General features: G+C 39.2%; 1 protein-coding gene and 1 long non-coding RNA gene across 2 annotated transcripts in view; one reads left to right on the top strand and one right to left on the bottom strand.

Moving 5' to 3' along the window:
- Positions 1 to 14,379, top strand: part of NOS1 (nitric oxide synthase 1) — a 149,135-nt gene that overhangs the window by 22,486 nt on the left and 112,270 nt on the right. Inside the window, exon 2 of the mRNA XM_051972873.1 lies at positions 5,292 to 6,517. Coding sequence (XP_051828833.1) covers positions 5,808 to 6,517 — 710 coding nt within the window. The 5' untranslated portion in view covers positions 5,292 to 5,807. The remainder of the gene's footprint in view (positions 1 to 5,291; positions 6,518 to 14,379) is intronic.
- LOC127545523 (uncharacterized) overlaps positions 1 to 14,379 on the bottom strand; it is a 31,297-nt gene that overhangs the window by 4,166 nt on the left and 12,752 nt on the right. The window lies entirely within an intron of this gene.

The raw sequence follows: 14,379 nt of genomic DNA, 5'->3' as shown, positions 1-14,379 counted from the left end.
AGAAAAGCTAGTTCAGCTCTCCTTTTCTGAGCGTGTTTGTATATGTAACTATGTAGCTAGACATGAACTGTGTATGTATTTATGTGGGGATGTTTATAGATATGCATGTGTATATATAAGTGGCAAAGTGGATGGCCCTGTAAACAGGAAGATCTGAATTCAAAAATCCTGCTCAGACACAAGCTATATGGCCTGAGGCAAGTCATTTAATCACTATCTGCCTCAATTTTCCAATCTGTTAAAAGGGGGAATAATAATAGATGTGTTGTGAGGATAAAATGAGACAATATTTATAATTATAAATCAATAATATAAACTAATTATTAATAAATAATATAAATTGAAAATATAAATTTATAATTATAATGATAAATATAAATATTTTTATAAAGATAATATTTATAAAGCATTTTGCAAATCTTCAAGCACTATAATTACTTATTATTGTTGTTATTATACTTGTCCTGCTCCTGTTTGCAACTTATACAAAATATGTCAAAAGTTAGACTTGAACCCAGGGCTTCCTAACTTCAAGACCAGATTTCTGTGCCCTCTGTCATGCTTTCCAGTCAGCACCAGAGGAGAGTTGTTCCTTATCCAAGATCACACAGGAAGTCCATGATAGGATCTCCATCCAAACCCTCTGATTCCCAATGTAGCATGCTATATCCCTCTTAAAGCAACCTGGGGCAGGGGACCAGGAAGGAAGAAAGCTGAGACAAAGAGCCTTGGGACCGAGATGCCCTTTCCTTAGCCCCATACCATCAAACACAAGCAAAAATCCACTGTGGACCATCCCCAGTGACTTCTACTTGGGGGAGCCAACTTTATCTTTGGAATTAGAAGACCTAGGCTTGGAGCCTGCCTCTGTTCTCTTGTCTTATGAGCTTTCAATGGGATTGGAGTCCAAATCTAAGCTCAGATGCTTACTATCTTCCTGACTCCAGACAAACCTTTTAACCTCTGTCTGCCTCTATTTCCCCATCTATAAAATGGGAATAATAATAGCAACTACCTCCTAGAATGGTTGTGAAGACCAAAGGAGATGAGATTTTTAATTCACTATATAAATGCTAGCTCTTATGCTAGCTACTAGCTTGGGCACTGTGGTGCCTTTTGGCAACTCTGGCCCAAGGAGTGGTATGTGGGCAGAGTGGAGGAGGAAAACAGGAGAACCTTCTCTCAATTAACATGTGTGAGACATGCCTCAAAATCTCTCCTTCAGTCCAGTAAAAAGAGAGATGAGATTTCCAGCTTGTGCTATCCAAGGGGTTTTTGTGGTCTTGTCTGCTTGGCTCTGGAACTAAACATTTAAAAATTCCTCTGTAATGAGCTAAATCTCCAGATGGAATTGGGATGGCAGACAGCTAAGGGAGGGTGGACATGGGTATTCCATGGACAGGAAGAGACTGATGCTATGTACTGGTTCTCTGGTCCTTCTGGAACCTCGAGACAAAGAGGGAAAGAGAGAGAGAGAGAGAGAGAGAGAGAGAGAGCAAGAGAGAGAGAGGAGGGAAGGAGGGAGGGGGGAAAGAGATGGGGGGACATGGGTATTCCATGGACAGGAAGAGACTGGTGCTATATACTGGTTCTCTGGAACCGAGAGAGAGAGAGAGAGAGAGAGAGAGAGAGAGAGAGAGAGAGAGAGAGAACACGAGGGAGGGAGAGAGAAGGAGGGAGGGGGAGAAGAGGAGAGGGGAAGGGAAGGAGGGAGGGGGGAGAGGGAGAGAAGGATACACACAAGCAGAAGAGCTGAGAAAATGCGCGCGTGCAAATGTGCTCGTGCGGGCACACACACAAACACCAGAGAAATGACACAGCAGGAAAGTGATGCATGAATACACAGAGAGAAACACACACAGAGATGCCAGATGGAGAGTACAAACCAGGCTGGTCCTAGGATATTTATTATTCCATCTCCCACACAGAGGGGCTGGCGGCATTATATAACACGCCCCACAAAGGGAGAGGCTGAACACATTCCGGGGGAATCGGGTTGACCCAGGAGATGATCCCTTGGTCTGATGGGGAGCAGAAGGCTTGACCCTAGGCTCCAGTTTTCTGATACATCGGTCAGGTGTAGTTGTTTCAGAAAAGGAGTTGAAGTCCAGGTAAGGATGAGAGTGTCTGTCGTTCCCTGCAGCTGGGAGCTCCCCACTCAACTGGTTGGCTAAGAGGACACTCAGAAGGAAGGGATGCACTACTTTGCATGTAACCAGAACATGAGGGAGAGAAAGAAAGGAATTGGAATGGTTATTTCCCTTGCCTTCTCACACCATCTGTACCAACTCTGACCCACACCAGATCCCCAAGCATTTAGAATTAGTCCAATTGTTTAATTTTACAAATGAGGAAACTGAGGGTCAGAGGAGGGACGCCCACACAGACAAGGGAACAGAGCCAGACTTCAAGCCTAGGTCTGCTAATTCCAAAGATAATACACTCTTCACTAGACCATGTATACACCCACATCCATTCATACACAGCAATCAACCAACTCAGCAATATATTCAGCACACTTCCACATATACACATCAAGATATTCAGCCTCCTACACAGCAACTACACACATAAAACATATGTTCACAACTCATCCATAACATATACTCATACCATGCAGCCTTACCATAATCCCACTGTACACAAACATCATATACATTTACACACACTATAATGCTATTTCTCTCCTCCTCCCTCCCTCCATTCTTCTCTCTCTCTCTCTCTCTCTCTCTCTCTCTTTCTCTCTCTCTCTCTCTCATGCACACACAAATATAAGCATTAAACCTCATAAAATCACTGTACTAAGAGTTAAAAGGGACTCAGTGGCCATCTTAGTTCAGTCCAATTGGGTCTTACAAAGGACCTTCAGTTTTCTCCCCAATAATCATTGAGATTATACCTTTATTCCCATCTTGTCACTGACACTAATTGGCTAGATGGCCTTAGATAGTCATCCTCATCAAGCCTCAGTTTCCTCATCTATAAAATGAGGATAATAACAGTACCTATTGTTGTTGCTGTTCAATCATTCAATCATATTTGACATTTCATGACTCTATGGACCATAGTATGTCAAGCCCTCATATATCTTCCACTGTCTCCCAAAGTCTATCCAAGCTCACGTTCCTTGCTTCCATGGCACTATCTATCCATCTCATCCTCTGCCATCCCTTTTTCCTTTTTCCATTAATCTTTCCCAACATCCAGATCTTTTTTAATGAATCCCACCTTCTCATCATGTGGACAAATTATTTAAGCTTCAACTTAAGTATTTGACCTTTTAATGAAAAGTCTGAATTAATTTCTTTAATTGTTGATTGATTTGATCTCTTTACTGTCCAAGAGACTGTCAGTCTTCTCCAATACCACAATTTGAAAGCATCAATTCTGCAGTGCCCAGGTTTTCTTACACTCTAATTCAGGGGTCCTCAAACTACAGCCCATGGGCCAGATGCAGCAGCTGAGGACATTTATCCTCCTCACCCAGGGCTATGAAGTTTCTTTATTTAAAGGCCCACAAAACAAAGTTTTTGTTTTTACTATAGTCTGGCCCTCCAACAGTCTGAGGGACAGTGAACTGGTCCCCTATTTAAAAAGTTTGAGGACCCCTGAATAGTCATGCATACTATTGAAAAAAAAAAATTTGACTCCATGGAACTTTGATGGCAAGATGATATCTTTGCCTTTTAATATGCTGTCCATATTTGCCATGGTTTTTCTCTCAAAGCATCTTTTAATTTCATAGCTGCAGTCACCATCTGCAGCAAACTTGGAGCCCAGGAAAAATAGCACATTATGATGTTATATATGTAATACATATAATATTATACATATATAACAATAATTATAATAACAGAACCTACCTCACTGGGTTATTCTGAGACTCAAATGAGATAATCTATATAAAATAATTTATAAACTTTAAGATGCACATAAATGTGAATTATTATCAAGAGACAATGGCTATAGGAGTAGTTTTATTTAACCTGATAATATATTCATAATGTGTTCATATCCCACTCTTCAACCATCAGAAAAAGATTTTCTTGGTTCTAAAATTCCCTTCCTTCTGGTAGGTCTCACAAATTACCTCTGGATCTTTATAATCCATATATCTCATAGTACCGGTAAAAGTCCCCGTTATTCTTTTAGTGTGTATTGTTTCCTTTTACCAGAGCTTTCCGTCCAGGACAAAAAAAAATGTGACATATGGGACTTTCTTTAGTTTTCCCTCTGAGTCTGTGAGGAACCTGATCTTAGGATTGGTGGGACAGTGGGGCCAAAAGTCATAAATCCATCAATCAAGTCTAGATGACCCTTAGCAAGTAATTTATCTAAAAATTGCAATAGAATTTCATTTTTGTGAGAGAAGTCAAGATTTCGGGTGATGGGAAGTTTTTTTTTTCCCTCCTCAAGATTTTCAATACCCAGGATTAAATCATTTAAATAAATTAATTGTAAGAAGCTATGAAATTTCTGCTTTTGACCCATAGGAACTAAATGAGGTCTTCTAACCTTCTCTCTATTATATACTCTAAGTAGATGAAGTCACCAGATAAAAAAGAATAGACTTTGTAATATTATTGACATTAAGAATATCCCATACACTAAAAGAATGTCTGGAGAACACCGGGAACCTTCTTTCTCTTAAATCTTATTATTTATCCTATATAGCTTGCTTTGTATATATTTATTTGCATTTTGTCTCCCCCATTAGATTGTAAGCTCCTTGAGGGCAGGAACTGGTTTTTGCCTCTTTTTGTATCTCCAACACTTAATATAGTACCTGGTACATAGCGGGAGCTTAATAAATGTTTATTGATTAGTGGAATCTCAGCAAAGGCAAGATTATTCTTCCAGTTCGTTGGTGGCATTTGTCACTGGGGCAGGAGGAAATGAATAGAGTATGCCATGTAAATGAGGCATCATTCTGTGCAGAAGGGAAAAGACTAAAGCAATCTAAGTTGGGCCCAGGAGAACTGTGGAGAGGATGTGGAATGGAGTCCTTAAGCTTCTTGCCATTTAATTTCTAGTTCTGACTGTCAATGGCATCCCTAGGGAGACCCTTTTGGCACAGAGGGCTTTGATCTTGGAGATAAAATTCTGTAATTTACAGATAGCTGGGAAGGGAAATCCTTTGAGAGTAGTTGCCTTCAAAACTCTTTCCCGACATTCCCAATGGAAATGTCTCATGGTTACCTTATTCAGACCTATGTCTCCCATTTTTATTTTCCATACTCATCGATCTCTTCTATATTTTTCTCTCTCCTCCCTTTCCTCTCTGTCTTCAGCTCAAGAAGCCACTGATCTGTTCTCAGCCTGACAGTTCATCTGCTGATCCACCTATGAGAGAAGTTGCTGCCCTCAACTAGCTAAGAGTGAGGAATGAACTGGTGTTGGCATGTCTCACCCCTAGAGCAGCTCCCAGGGGCCCTTTCTGTGGCACGGGGACAGTGCCAGGTCTGCCATCTGTTTCTCTGGGGCTGAATCTCCTTCCAGGGACTCCCTATCTGCTGTTCTAAAACCCATCCCTTCTAGAACAAGAAAGCGACAGTAGCAATGAATTACCCCATGCCCCAGAAATTGGGATTGGAATGAATAGATGCCAACAGATGCTCTAACCAGTCGATATCCAAGACCAATCTCTCAAACGCCAAAGAACCAATTCTTCTCCTGAGGCTGGCTCATCCAAGCCCAGTCCCAGCAGTATCCATCTTTTATTGAGGTCCAGAAATTATCCCTCTGTGGGGGGAAATCCCCTGGTCACTAAGGCTTTCGCTCATCGGGCCAGATACTCTGAAGTGACAATGGAAGACCACATGTTCAGCGTTCAACAAATTCAGCCCAACGTCATTTCCGTAAGGCTGTTTAAACGCAAAGTGGGCGGCTTGGGATTCCTGGTGAAAGAACGGGTCAGCAAGCCTCCGGTGATTATCTCGGATCTGATTCGGGGTGGGGCAGCTGAACAGAGTGGCCTTATCCAGGCAGGAGACATCATCCTTGCGGTCAATGGCCGGCCTTTGGTGGACATGAGCTATGACGGTGCCCTGGAGGTTCTGAGGAGTATTGCTTCAGAGACTCACGTGGTCCTTATCCTGAGAGGCCCCGAGGGCTTCACTACTCACCTGGAAACTACATTCACTGGGGACGGGACACCCAAGACCATCCGAGTGACCCGACCCTTAGGCCCAGCCACCAAGACGGTGGACCTGTCCCACCAGGCTGTTCCCAGCAAAGATCAGCCCCCCGGGCCGGACAGTGCGGCCCCCCTCCGAAATGTGCCTCAGCGTCCCCGAGAAAATGGTCAAGAAGACAATCCCCTGGCACAAGCCAACGGCATGGTACCTGACCCCACAAAGAAGGGTGCCCCGGCTGGCCTGCATGGAGGTGGGGAAAGCAACGACCTTCTCCGAGAGATCCAGCCAGTGCTGAACCTGCTTACCAGTGGCAAGAAGGAGATCAATGGAGGGCAGCCGCACAAGGTGGAGACCAAGGATGCAGAAGTCCAGGCAGACAGGTAAGCTCTGGAATGGGTGTGTACAGAAAAGTGCTTCAACCTGGACACCCAGAAAGCAGGTTTACCTGCCCCACTTAGCTGGGTGTGAAGCCAGCCAACTCAGCTGTATCCCATGAAAAATCAGGAAGTCACGCGGAAGTAGGCCTCAACAAGGGATATGGTGATAGGCAGGAGGGGATAGTATATGACTGGTGGGGGCAAGAGCCAGACCTATGGAAGAGCATTTACCTAATATCCCTCTATTTTATGTCCTAGACAGGGGAGAACGTGGGAAAGGATGAGAGATCAATTATAGAAAAAATATTTTTCTAATGTTTAGACTTACCCACAAATGGCATGGGCTGTCAATGAATGCTCTTCAATAAGTATTTCTGAAGCATCTCTTAAGTGTCAGGCACTGGTCTAAGTAGTGGGGAGGTAAAGCGAGGCAAATGCAAGTCCCCATTCTCAAGGAACTCCTCGTAGTACTACATATCCAGATCTCCCTGGGCTCCCCCCTTGTAGAGAGATGAATGATTTTCCCCCAAGACTTACTCTGCTCATGACACACAATAAGCCACTTCATAAATATTATAGCTGGACAAGAAGGGATGGCAAGTTTGATATGTGAAAACCCTTCTTAAGGAGCTTTCTGACCCTCAGGTGATCAATAGGTCCACAAGATACTGTGCTAAGTGGCGGATGTACAAAGAAAGACAAAAACAGCCTCCCCCTCCTCTGACATTCACAGGCCAGGGGACAACATGCAAACTGTATAATATACAAGACCTATTTGGTGGGGGATAATCTCAGATGAAAGACCCTAATGGAGGAGAAAAGGAAAAGGAATGGCTTCAGGAAAGGTCTTCTTCAGAAAACTGGAATTGGATTTCCCTTCCTTGGATGTCTCCTAGCAGAGACTAAATGACTGTTTGTCAGGTGTTTTATAATTAGGTTGTGAGCTCTTTTTGTTTCCTTGTACCCACAGTGCTTAGCACAGTGCCTCACGCATAGTAGATGCTTTTTTAAAAAGTTCGTTGATTGATTGTAAGGATTCTTTTTCAGGTACAAGTTAAACTAGAAGAGCTCTAGAATCCCAATTCTAAAATGCTGTATTCTACAACTTATTTTTTTTTAATTCTAAAACTAAAAAAAGATTAAAATTCTAAAATTCCTGTATTTCTACCCTCCACTATAGAAGCAAAATATGATTGAACCAAATGCCTTTCAGTAATCTGAGGAATTGGGTTCTGATAATACCTCGGATGTTTATGACTCATGGGCAAGTCCCTTCACTTCCCAGCTCCCCATTGGTCAAATGAGAAACTTGATCTAGATGGCTGTTGAGCTTTCTTTTAGTTCTAGAGTTACAGTCTTATGAACCTAGCTCTTCATCTCTGACACCCATCACTCAAAAGCAAAGATATAATCAACCAACGAGCATTTGTTAAGTGCCTGCTGTATACCAGGACCTGTGCCGAGGGATTAAAGGAAAAAAAATAATGAAATGTCTCTTAAATTCAAAATGATTTTATGTCCTATCGGACCTACAAAAGATCAGCTCTCATTTCACACTCCTTCCTTGCATTCTCATCCACTCCAACCCCAACTCACTCCAGTGACTTTCTAATGAGAGAATGAATCCAAAAATGAAAACTCTGTCCTTTCTATATATGGAGATGTTAGCTCTTCCAACTCCACAGCAATGATTCTTTTTGGCATCCAGTGTCTTATTCCAAGAAGAGTCCCCAGTCAACAAGTATTTATTAAGTGCCTGCTGTATACTAGGACCTGTGCTGAATGATAGAAAACAGAAAGTAGTGAAACAGTCTCTCAAACTCAAAACAATTTATATTCTATTGGGAAACACAATATATGTGTAATCCCTCCCAAAGGCAGGCAGGGTAATTTTTAGAGGAAGATTTCCCACACATACTCCACCCTGCCTTCAAAGACTTGGCCACCCACTTCACCCCTCAGGAGCAATGAGAAGCTGAGTCATCCTAGACTACTTGCAGATTCTCAAAGAGGACATTATAGTATCTCCAAATCTTCCATACCTATGTGCTTCCCTTCCTCACTTCTGCCTCTGCATTTGTCTAGCTTCCTTTAAGACCCAGCTCAAGTCCCATTATATGTCTTCCTAGTCTTTTCTCACAGCTGGGACCTCTCCTCTGAGATTATCTGCCATCTACTCTATATAGAACTCCTATGTACATAGTTGTGAGCTTCTTGGTTCCCCCACTAAAATGTGAGCTCCTTGAAAGGGGGGAATGTTTTTGCCTTTCCCTGAGGTCTTTCTTAGAACTTGGCACAGGGTTTGACACATGGTTAAGAACTTACTAAATGTATGTTGATTTATAAGATATTAACCAAACATAGCAGTTAAGTTGACTTGCTCCTTTTTTTTACTGAAATGGGAACCAAATCAAAGTCAAATCATTCACAGGATGCCAGTGGGCATGGTAGACACAGAGGGTATTCGTCCAGAATCCAAGGTAGCTGACTTAACCAGGGCAAGATTTCCCCCAAGAGAATGATCCCACTGGCACCTGGCAGAGGACCCCTTCCTCAAGTGTCTCTATGCTAGTGCATTTCATTGAGACAAAGTATTCCAAAGTTAGGGTCTCTTGTGATTATCCTGGCTGTCTCCCAAATCTCATTAAATTGAACTAAATTACAAAGCCACTTTAGAATTGAGAATTAAAAAGGTCTGGACCATATGATTTCCAGGAGGCACAGAAAGAATACTCTTCTTCAAAGCCTACTCACTTGGCAGCTACTAAGGGAGAGCACAAATCAGCCTACAAAAGATCAGCTCGCATTTCACACTCTTTCCTTGCATCCCCATCCACCCCAACCCCAACTCACCCCAGTGACTTTCTAATGAGAGAATGAATCCAAAAATGAAACCTCCATCCTTTCTATATATGGAGAAGTTAGCTCTTCCAACTCCACAGCAATGATTCTTTTTGGCATCCAGTGTCCTATTCCAAGAAGAGTCACCAATACCTTTCTTTTGCCACCCCACCCCCAAGGCAGCCATGACCTTCCCTGAAGCATCCTGGGAGAACATCTGACTATATGTACATCATATTTTTTTTTGTTTCCTGAGTTTTCAATCACCAAAGGCATGCAGGTGGATGCACAATGATCATTTGTCAGTGATTCTTTCCATTTTATTTTATTTTTAATTTATTTTTTTCTATTCCTTTCCCCTCTCCATTTAAAAGGACAGAAAATCCTAATAACAAATATGCTAAGCTTTACTATCTAGTGAAGAAGAAGGGAGGAGAGAAGGAGAAAAGTTGGGGCTTAGGGTTTTGCAGAGATGGGTGTTGAAGGGTTTCTTTGAATGCATTTGGAAAGATAAAATACTATTAATTTTTTTAAAAATATGCTAAGCACAAAATGCAAGTTGTGAAAAGAGAGTTAAAGGGAAAGAAAGAAAGGATAACTAGAGTCTAGGAGAAGTGAAAACAGGAGAGAAGAATCTGATTATATAAAACAGAACACAACTTGCCCCTGTGTACAGGCCAATAGCCTACTTCCATGCAGACAGTTGTTTTCTCTGTTGTCCCTTCTTTCAAGGTTGCATCCCCATCATTCATCATAAGTGAGTGTTTAGCCTATAATGTCTCTGTCATTAATAGACTATAAATCTGACTTTTTAACACTGCCACATTGGTTAATTAGAGTGACATGAATTTATTTTATATGTATGAGGTTTCAAACATGTTACTCATATTTGAGAGATCTGTGTGACTTGCTCAGAAGAACAAAACTCCACTCCCTATCTTATTGGAGGAGGAGTTTATTCTTAAGTATTAGTGGTGCCAGAATTACCAAACTCACTCTGACCAACAGATTCAGAATGAGAACTCAATGTTCTTTTCTTAATTTTTTCAAGTAATTGCATTGATTTATCACTTCATTAATAAGTGAAAGATAATCTGAAAATAAACTACTCACCCTCTATTAAAAAAAAATAACTATTGTGATGAACAACGTTTTTGCTGCTTAATGTTTCTGGACATTGTCTTTGATAACAAAAAAAATAAAATTTAAAAAATAGGAAAATATTTATTTTTTTTTATTTTAAGGTAACTTTTTATTTATATCTTTTGATTTTATATCACATACATTTCCCAATATATCCTTCACTCTTTTTCATTCTAGGAAATCATCTCTTATTTTTTTTTAGTTTTCATTCTTTTATTATTATAGCTTTTTATTTACAAGATATATGTATATGCATGGGTAATTTTTCAGCATTGACCATTGCAAAAATTTTTGTTCCAACTTTTCCCCTCCTTCCCCCCACTCTTTCCCCCAGATGTCAGGTTGACCAAAACATGTTAAATATGTTAAAGTATATGTTAAATACAATATATGTGTATATATATATATATATATATATATATATATATATATATATATATATCCATACAGTTATTTTGCTGCACAAGAAGAATCAGACTTTGAAATAATGTACGATGTGAAGGAAATCAAAAATGCAGGCGGACAAAAATAGATTGGGAATTCTATGTAGTGGTTCATAGTTATTTCCCAGAGTTCTTTCAATGGGTGTAGCTGGTTCAATTCATTACTGCTCTATTGGAACTGATTTGGTTTATCTTATTGTTAAAGAGAGCCATGTCCATCAGAATTGATCATCATATAGTATTGTTGTTGAAGTATATAATGATCTCCTGGTCCTGCTCATTTCACTCAGCATCAGTTCATGTAACTCTCTCTCTAGGCCTTTCTGAAATCATCCTACTGGTCATTTCTTACAGAACAATAATATTCCATAACATTCATGTACCACAATTTATTCAGCCATTCCCCAATGGATGGGCATCCATTCAGTTTCCAGTTTCTGGCCACTATAAAGAGGGCTGCTACAAACATTCTTGCACATACAGGTCCCTTTCCCTCCTTTAAAATCTCTTTGGGATATAATCCCAGTAGTAACACTGCTGGATCAAAGGGTATGCACAGTTTGATAATTTTTTGAGCATAGTTCCAAATTGCTCTCCAGAATGGCTGGATGTATTCACAATTCCATCAACAATATATCAGTGTCCCAGTTTTCCCACATCCCCTCCAACATTCAGCATTATCTTTTCCTGTCATCCTAGCCAATCTGACAGGTGTGTAGTGGTATCTCAGAGTTGTCTTAATTTGCATTTCTCTGATTAATAATGACTTGGAGCATCTTTCTATATGACTAGAAATAGTTTCAATTTCTTCATCTGAAAATTGTCTGTTTATATCATTTGACCATTTATCAATTGGAGAATGGCTTGGTTTCTTATAAATTTGAGTCAATTCTCTATATATTTTGGAAATGAGGCCTTTATCAGAAGCTTTGACTATAAAATTTTCCCCCAGTTTATTGTTTTCCTTCTAATATGTTTGCATTGGTTTTATTTGTACAAAAGCTTTTCAATTTGATATAATCAAAATTTTCTATTTTGTGATCAATAATGATCTCTAGTTCATCTTTGGTCACAAATTCTTTCCTCCTCCACAGGTCTGAAAGGTAAACTATCCTACATTCCTCTAATTTATTTATAATTTCATTCTTTATACCTAGATCATGAACCCATTTTGACCTTATTTTGGTGTATGGTGTTAAGTGTGGGTCAATGTCTAATTTCTGCCATACTGATTTCCAATTTTCCCAGCAGTTTTTGTCAAACAGTGAATTCTTATCCCAAAAGCTGGGGTCTTTGAGTTTGTCAAATACTAGATTATTAAAGTTACTGACTATTTTGTCCTTTCAATCTAACCTATTCCACTGATCAAGTTCTCTATTTCTTAGCCAATAGCAAATGGTTTTGGTGACTGTTGCTTTATAATGTAGTTTTAGATCTGGTGCAGCTAGGCCACCTTCACTTGATTTTTTTTTTTCATTAGTTCCCTTGAAATTTTTGACCTTTTGTTCTTCCAGATGAATTTTGTTGTTATTTTTTCTAGATCACTGAAATAGTTTTTTGGGAGTCTGATTGGTATAGCTCTAAATACATAGATTAGTTTAGGTAGTATTGTCATCTTTATTACATTTGCTCGACCTATCCAAGAACACTTAATATTTTTCCAATTGGTTAGCTCTGACTTTGTGTGGAATTTTTTTTGGTAGTTTTGCTCATATAGTTCCTGACTTTCCCTTGGCAGATAGATTCCTAAATATTTTATAATATTTCTCTTTTTAACTCTAACTGTTGGATTTTTTTTAGTGATATATAAGAATGCTGATGACTTATGTGGGTTTATTTTGTAACCTGCAACTTAGCTAAAGATGTGGATTATTTCTAATAGCTTTTTAGTAGAATCTCTGGGGTTCTCTAAGTATACTATCATATCATCTGCAAAGAGTAATAATTTGGTTTCCTCATTACTTACTCTAATTCCTTTAATCTCTTTCTCAACTCTTATTGCCAAAGCTAGCATTAATAGAAAAATATTTAAACAAAGCAGAGATGCTAAGCATATTTTTCTCATCACCCGTTTCTTTATTTAAAAAAGGGCAGGGAGCAAAGAGAGGAAAATGTCCAAAAATAGTGGGGGTCACTATACAATTAATAACCATAACTGGGAGTGTGAATGGGATGAATTCACACCTTAAATGAAAGAGTATAGCAGACTGGTGAAGTTTTAGAGAAGATTCTTGGACTATATAGCTCTGAAACACTTTTATTTGTGATCATCTTTGTAATCAAATGAGATACTATTAGTGCATTACTTGGCTTTATTAGGAGATTAATAAATAACAGGATACAGAGTACAACAGGAGGGGATGGGAAGAGTATTTGGCGCTAGATTCAGAGTAGTTAAGTTCAAACCTTACCTCAGACATGTAGTAACTGTGTATAACAAATTTTACAATTTATATAACTCTTTGTAGCCTCAATTTCCTCATCTGTAAAAGAAGGAGCTGGGCTAGATCAGGGGTCCTTAACCATTTTTGTGATATGGTACTCTTTGGAAATCTGTGAACCTCTTTTCAAAATAATGTTTTGAAATGTATAAATTCAGATAAAATTACAAAAGAAAGCAAATATATCAAAATAAAAAAGCAAGTTGAAATCCCCTGAAATATATCTATGGAATGATATTAACAGCCCCATAGACTATATAATCTCTCTTTTTACTCTGCATCTATGATCCTGTAAGCCATTGTATTTTATCTCTTGAGTTACTCCATGTGATATTGGTTTCTTATAAATTTGAGTCAATTCTCTATATATTTTGGAAATGAGGCCTTTATCAGAAGCTTTGACTATAAAATTTTTCCCCCAGTTTATTGTTTTCCTTCTAATATGTTTGCATTGGTTTTATTTGTACAAAAGCTTTTCAATTTGATATAATCAAAATTTTCCATCATCCTACCTTAAGCTCCTATAGGTCATCGCTCTTTGAGTGTAGAAGAGATGGCTATTGGAGGGAAAACTATGTTTAGATTGTAACTAATTCCTATCAAGTTTTTCAAAGGAGTATAAAATTTGGTGATAACATCTTGTAATGTGAAGACTCTGAAGACCTCATTTTTGTGGTCAGAAAAAGTAGATTTGAATCCTATCCTGTTTTTCTTGGCATCAGTCACTCTCTTTCTCAGTAGATAAGTGGTACAGTGGATAGAACTCTAGAGTTCATTAGCTCAACTTTGGCTTCAAACATTTATTAGCTTAAACCACCTTTTTTCTGTCTATCTTTGTTTCCTCACCTGTAAAATGGGGATAATAACAGTAACTACTTCCGAAGGTTATTATGAAGAGCAAATGAAATATTTGTGATCAAATGAGATAATATTAGTACGTTGCCTGGCTTATTAGGAGCTTAATAAATGCTTGTTTCCTTCCTTTCTTCCCAATTTC

This window comes from Antechinus flavipes, chromosome 1 (assembly GCF_016432865.1).
Source record: "Antechinus flavipes isolate AdamAnt ecotype Samford, QLD, Australia chromosome 1, AdamAnt_v2, whole genome shotgun sequence".
In the NCBI taxonomy this organism is placed as follows: Eukaryota; Metazoa; Chordata; class Mammalia; order Dasyuromorphia; family Dasyuridae; genus Antechinus; species Antechinus flavipes.
Note: the sequence above shows the minus strand (reverse complement) of the source record. Positions and strands in the feature narration are given on the sequence as shown.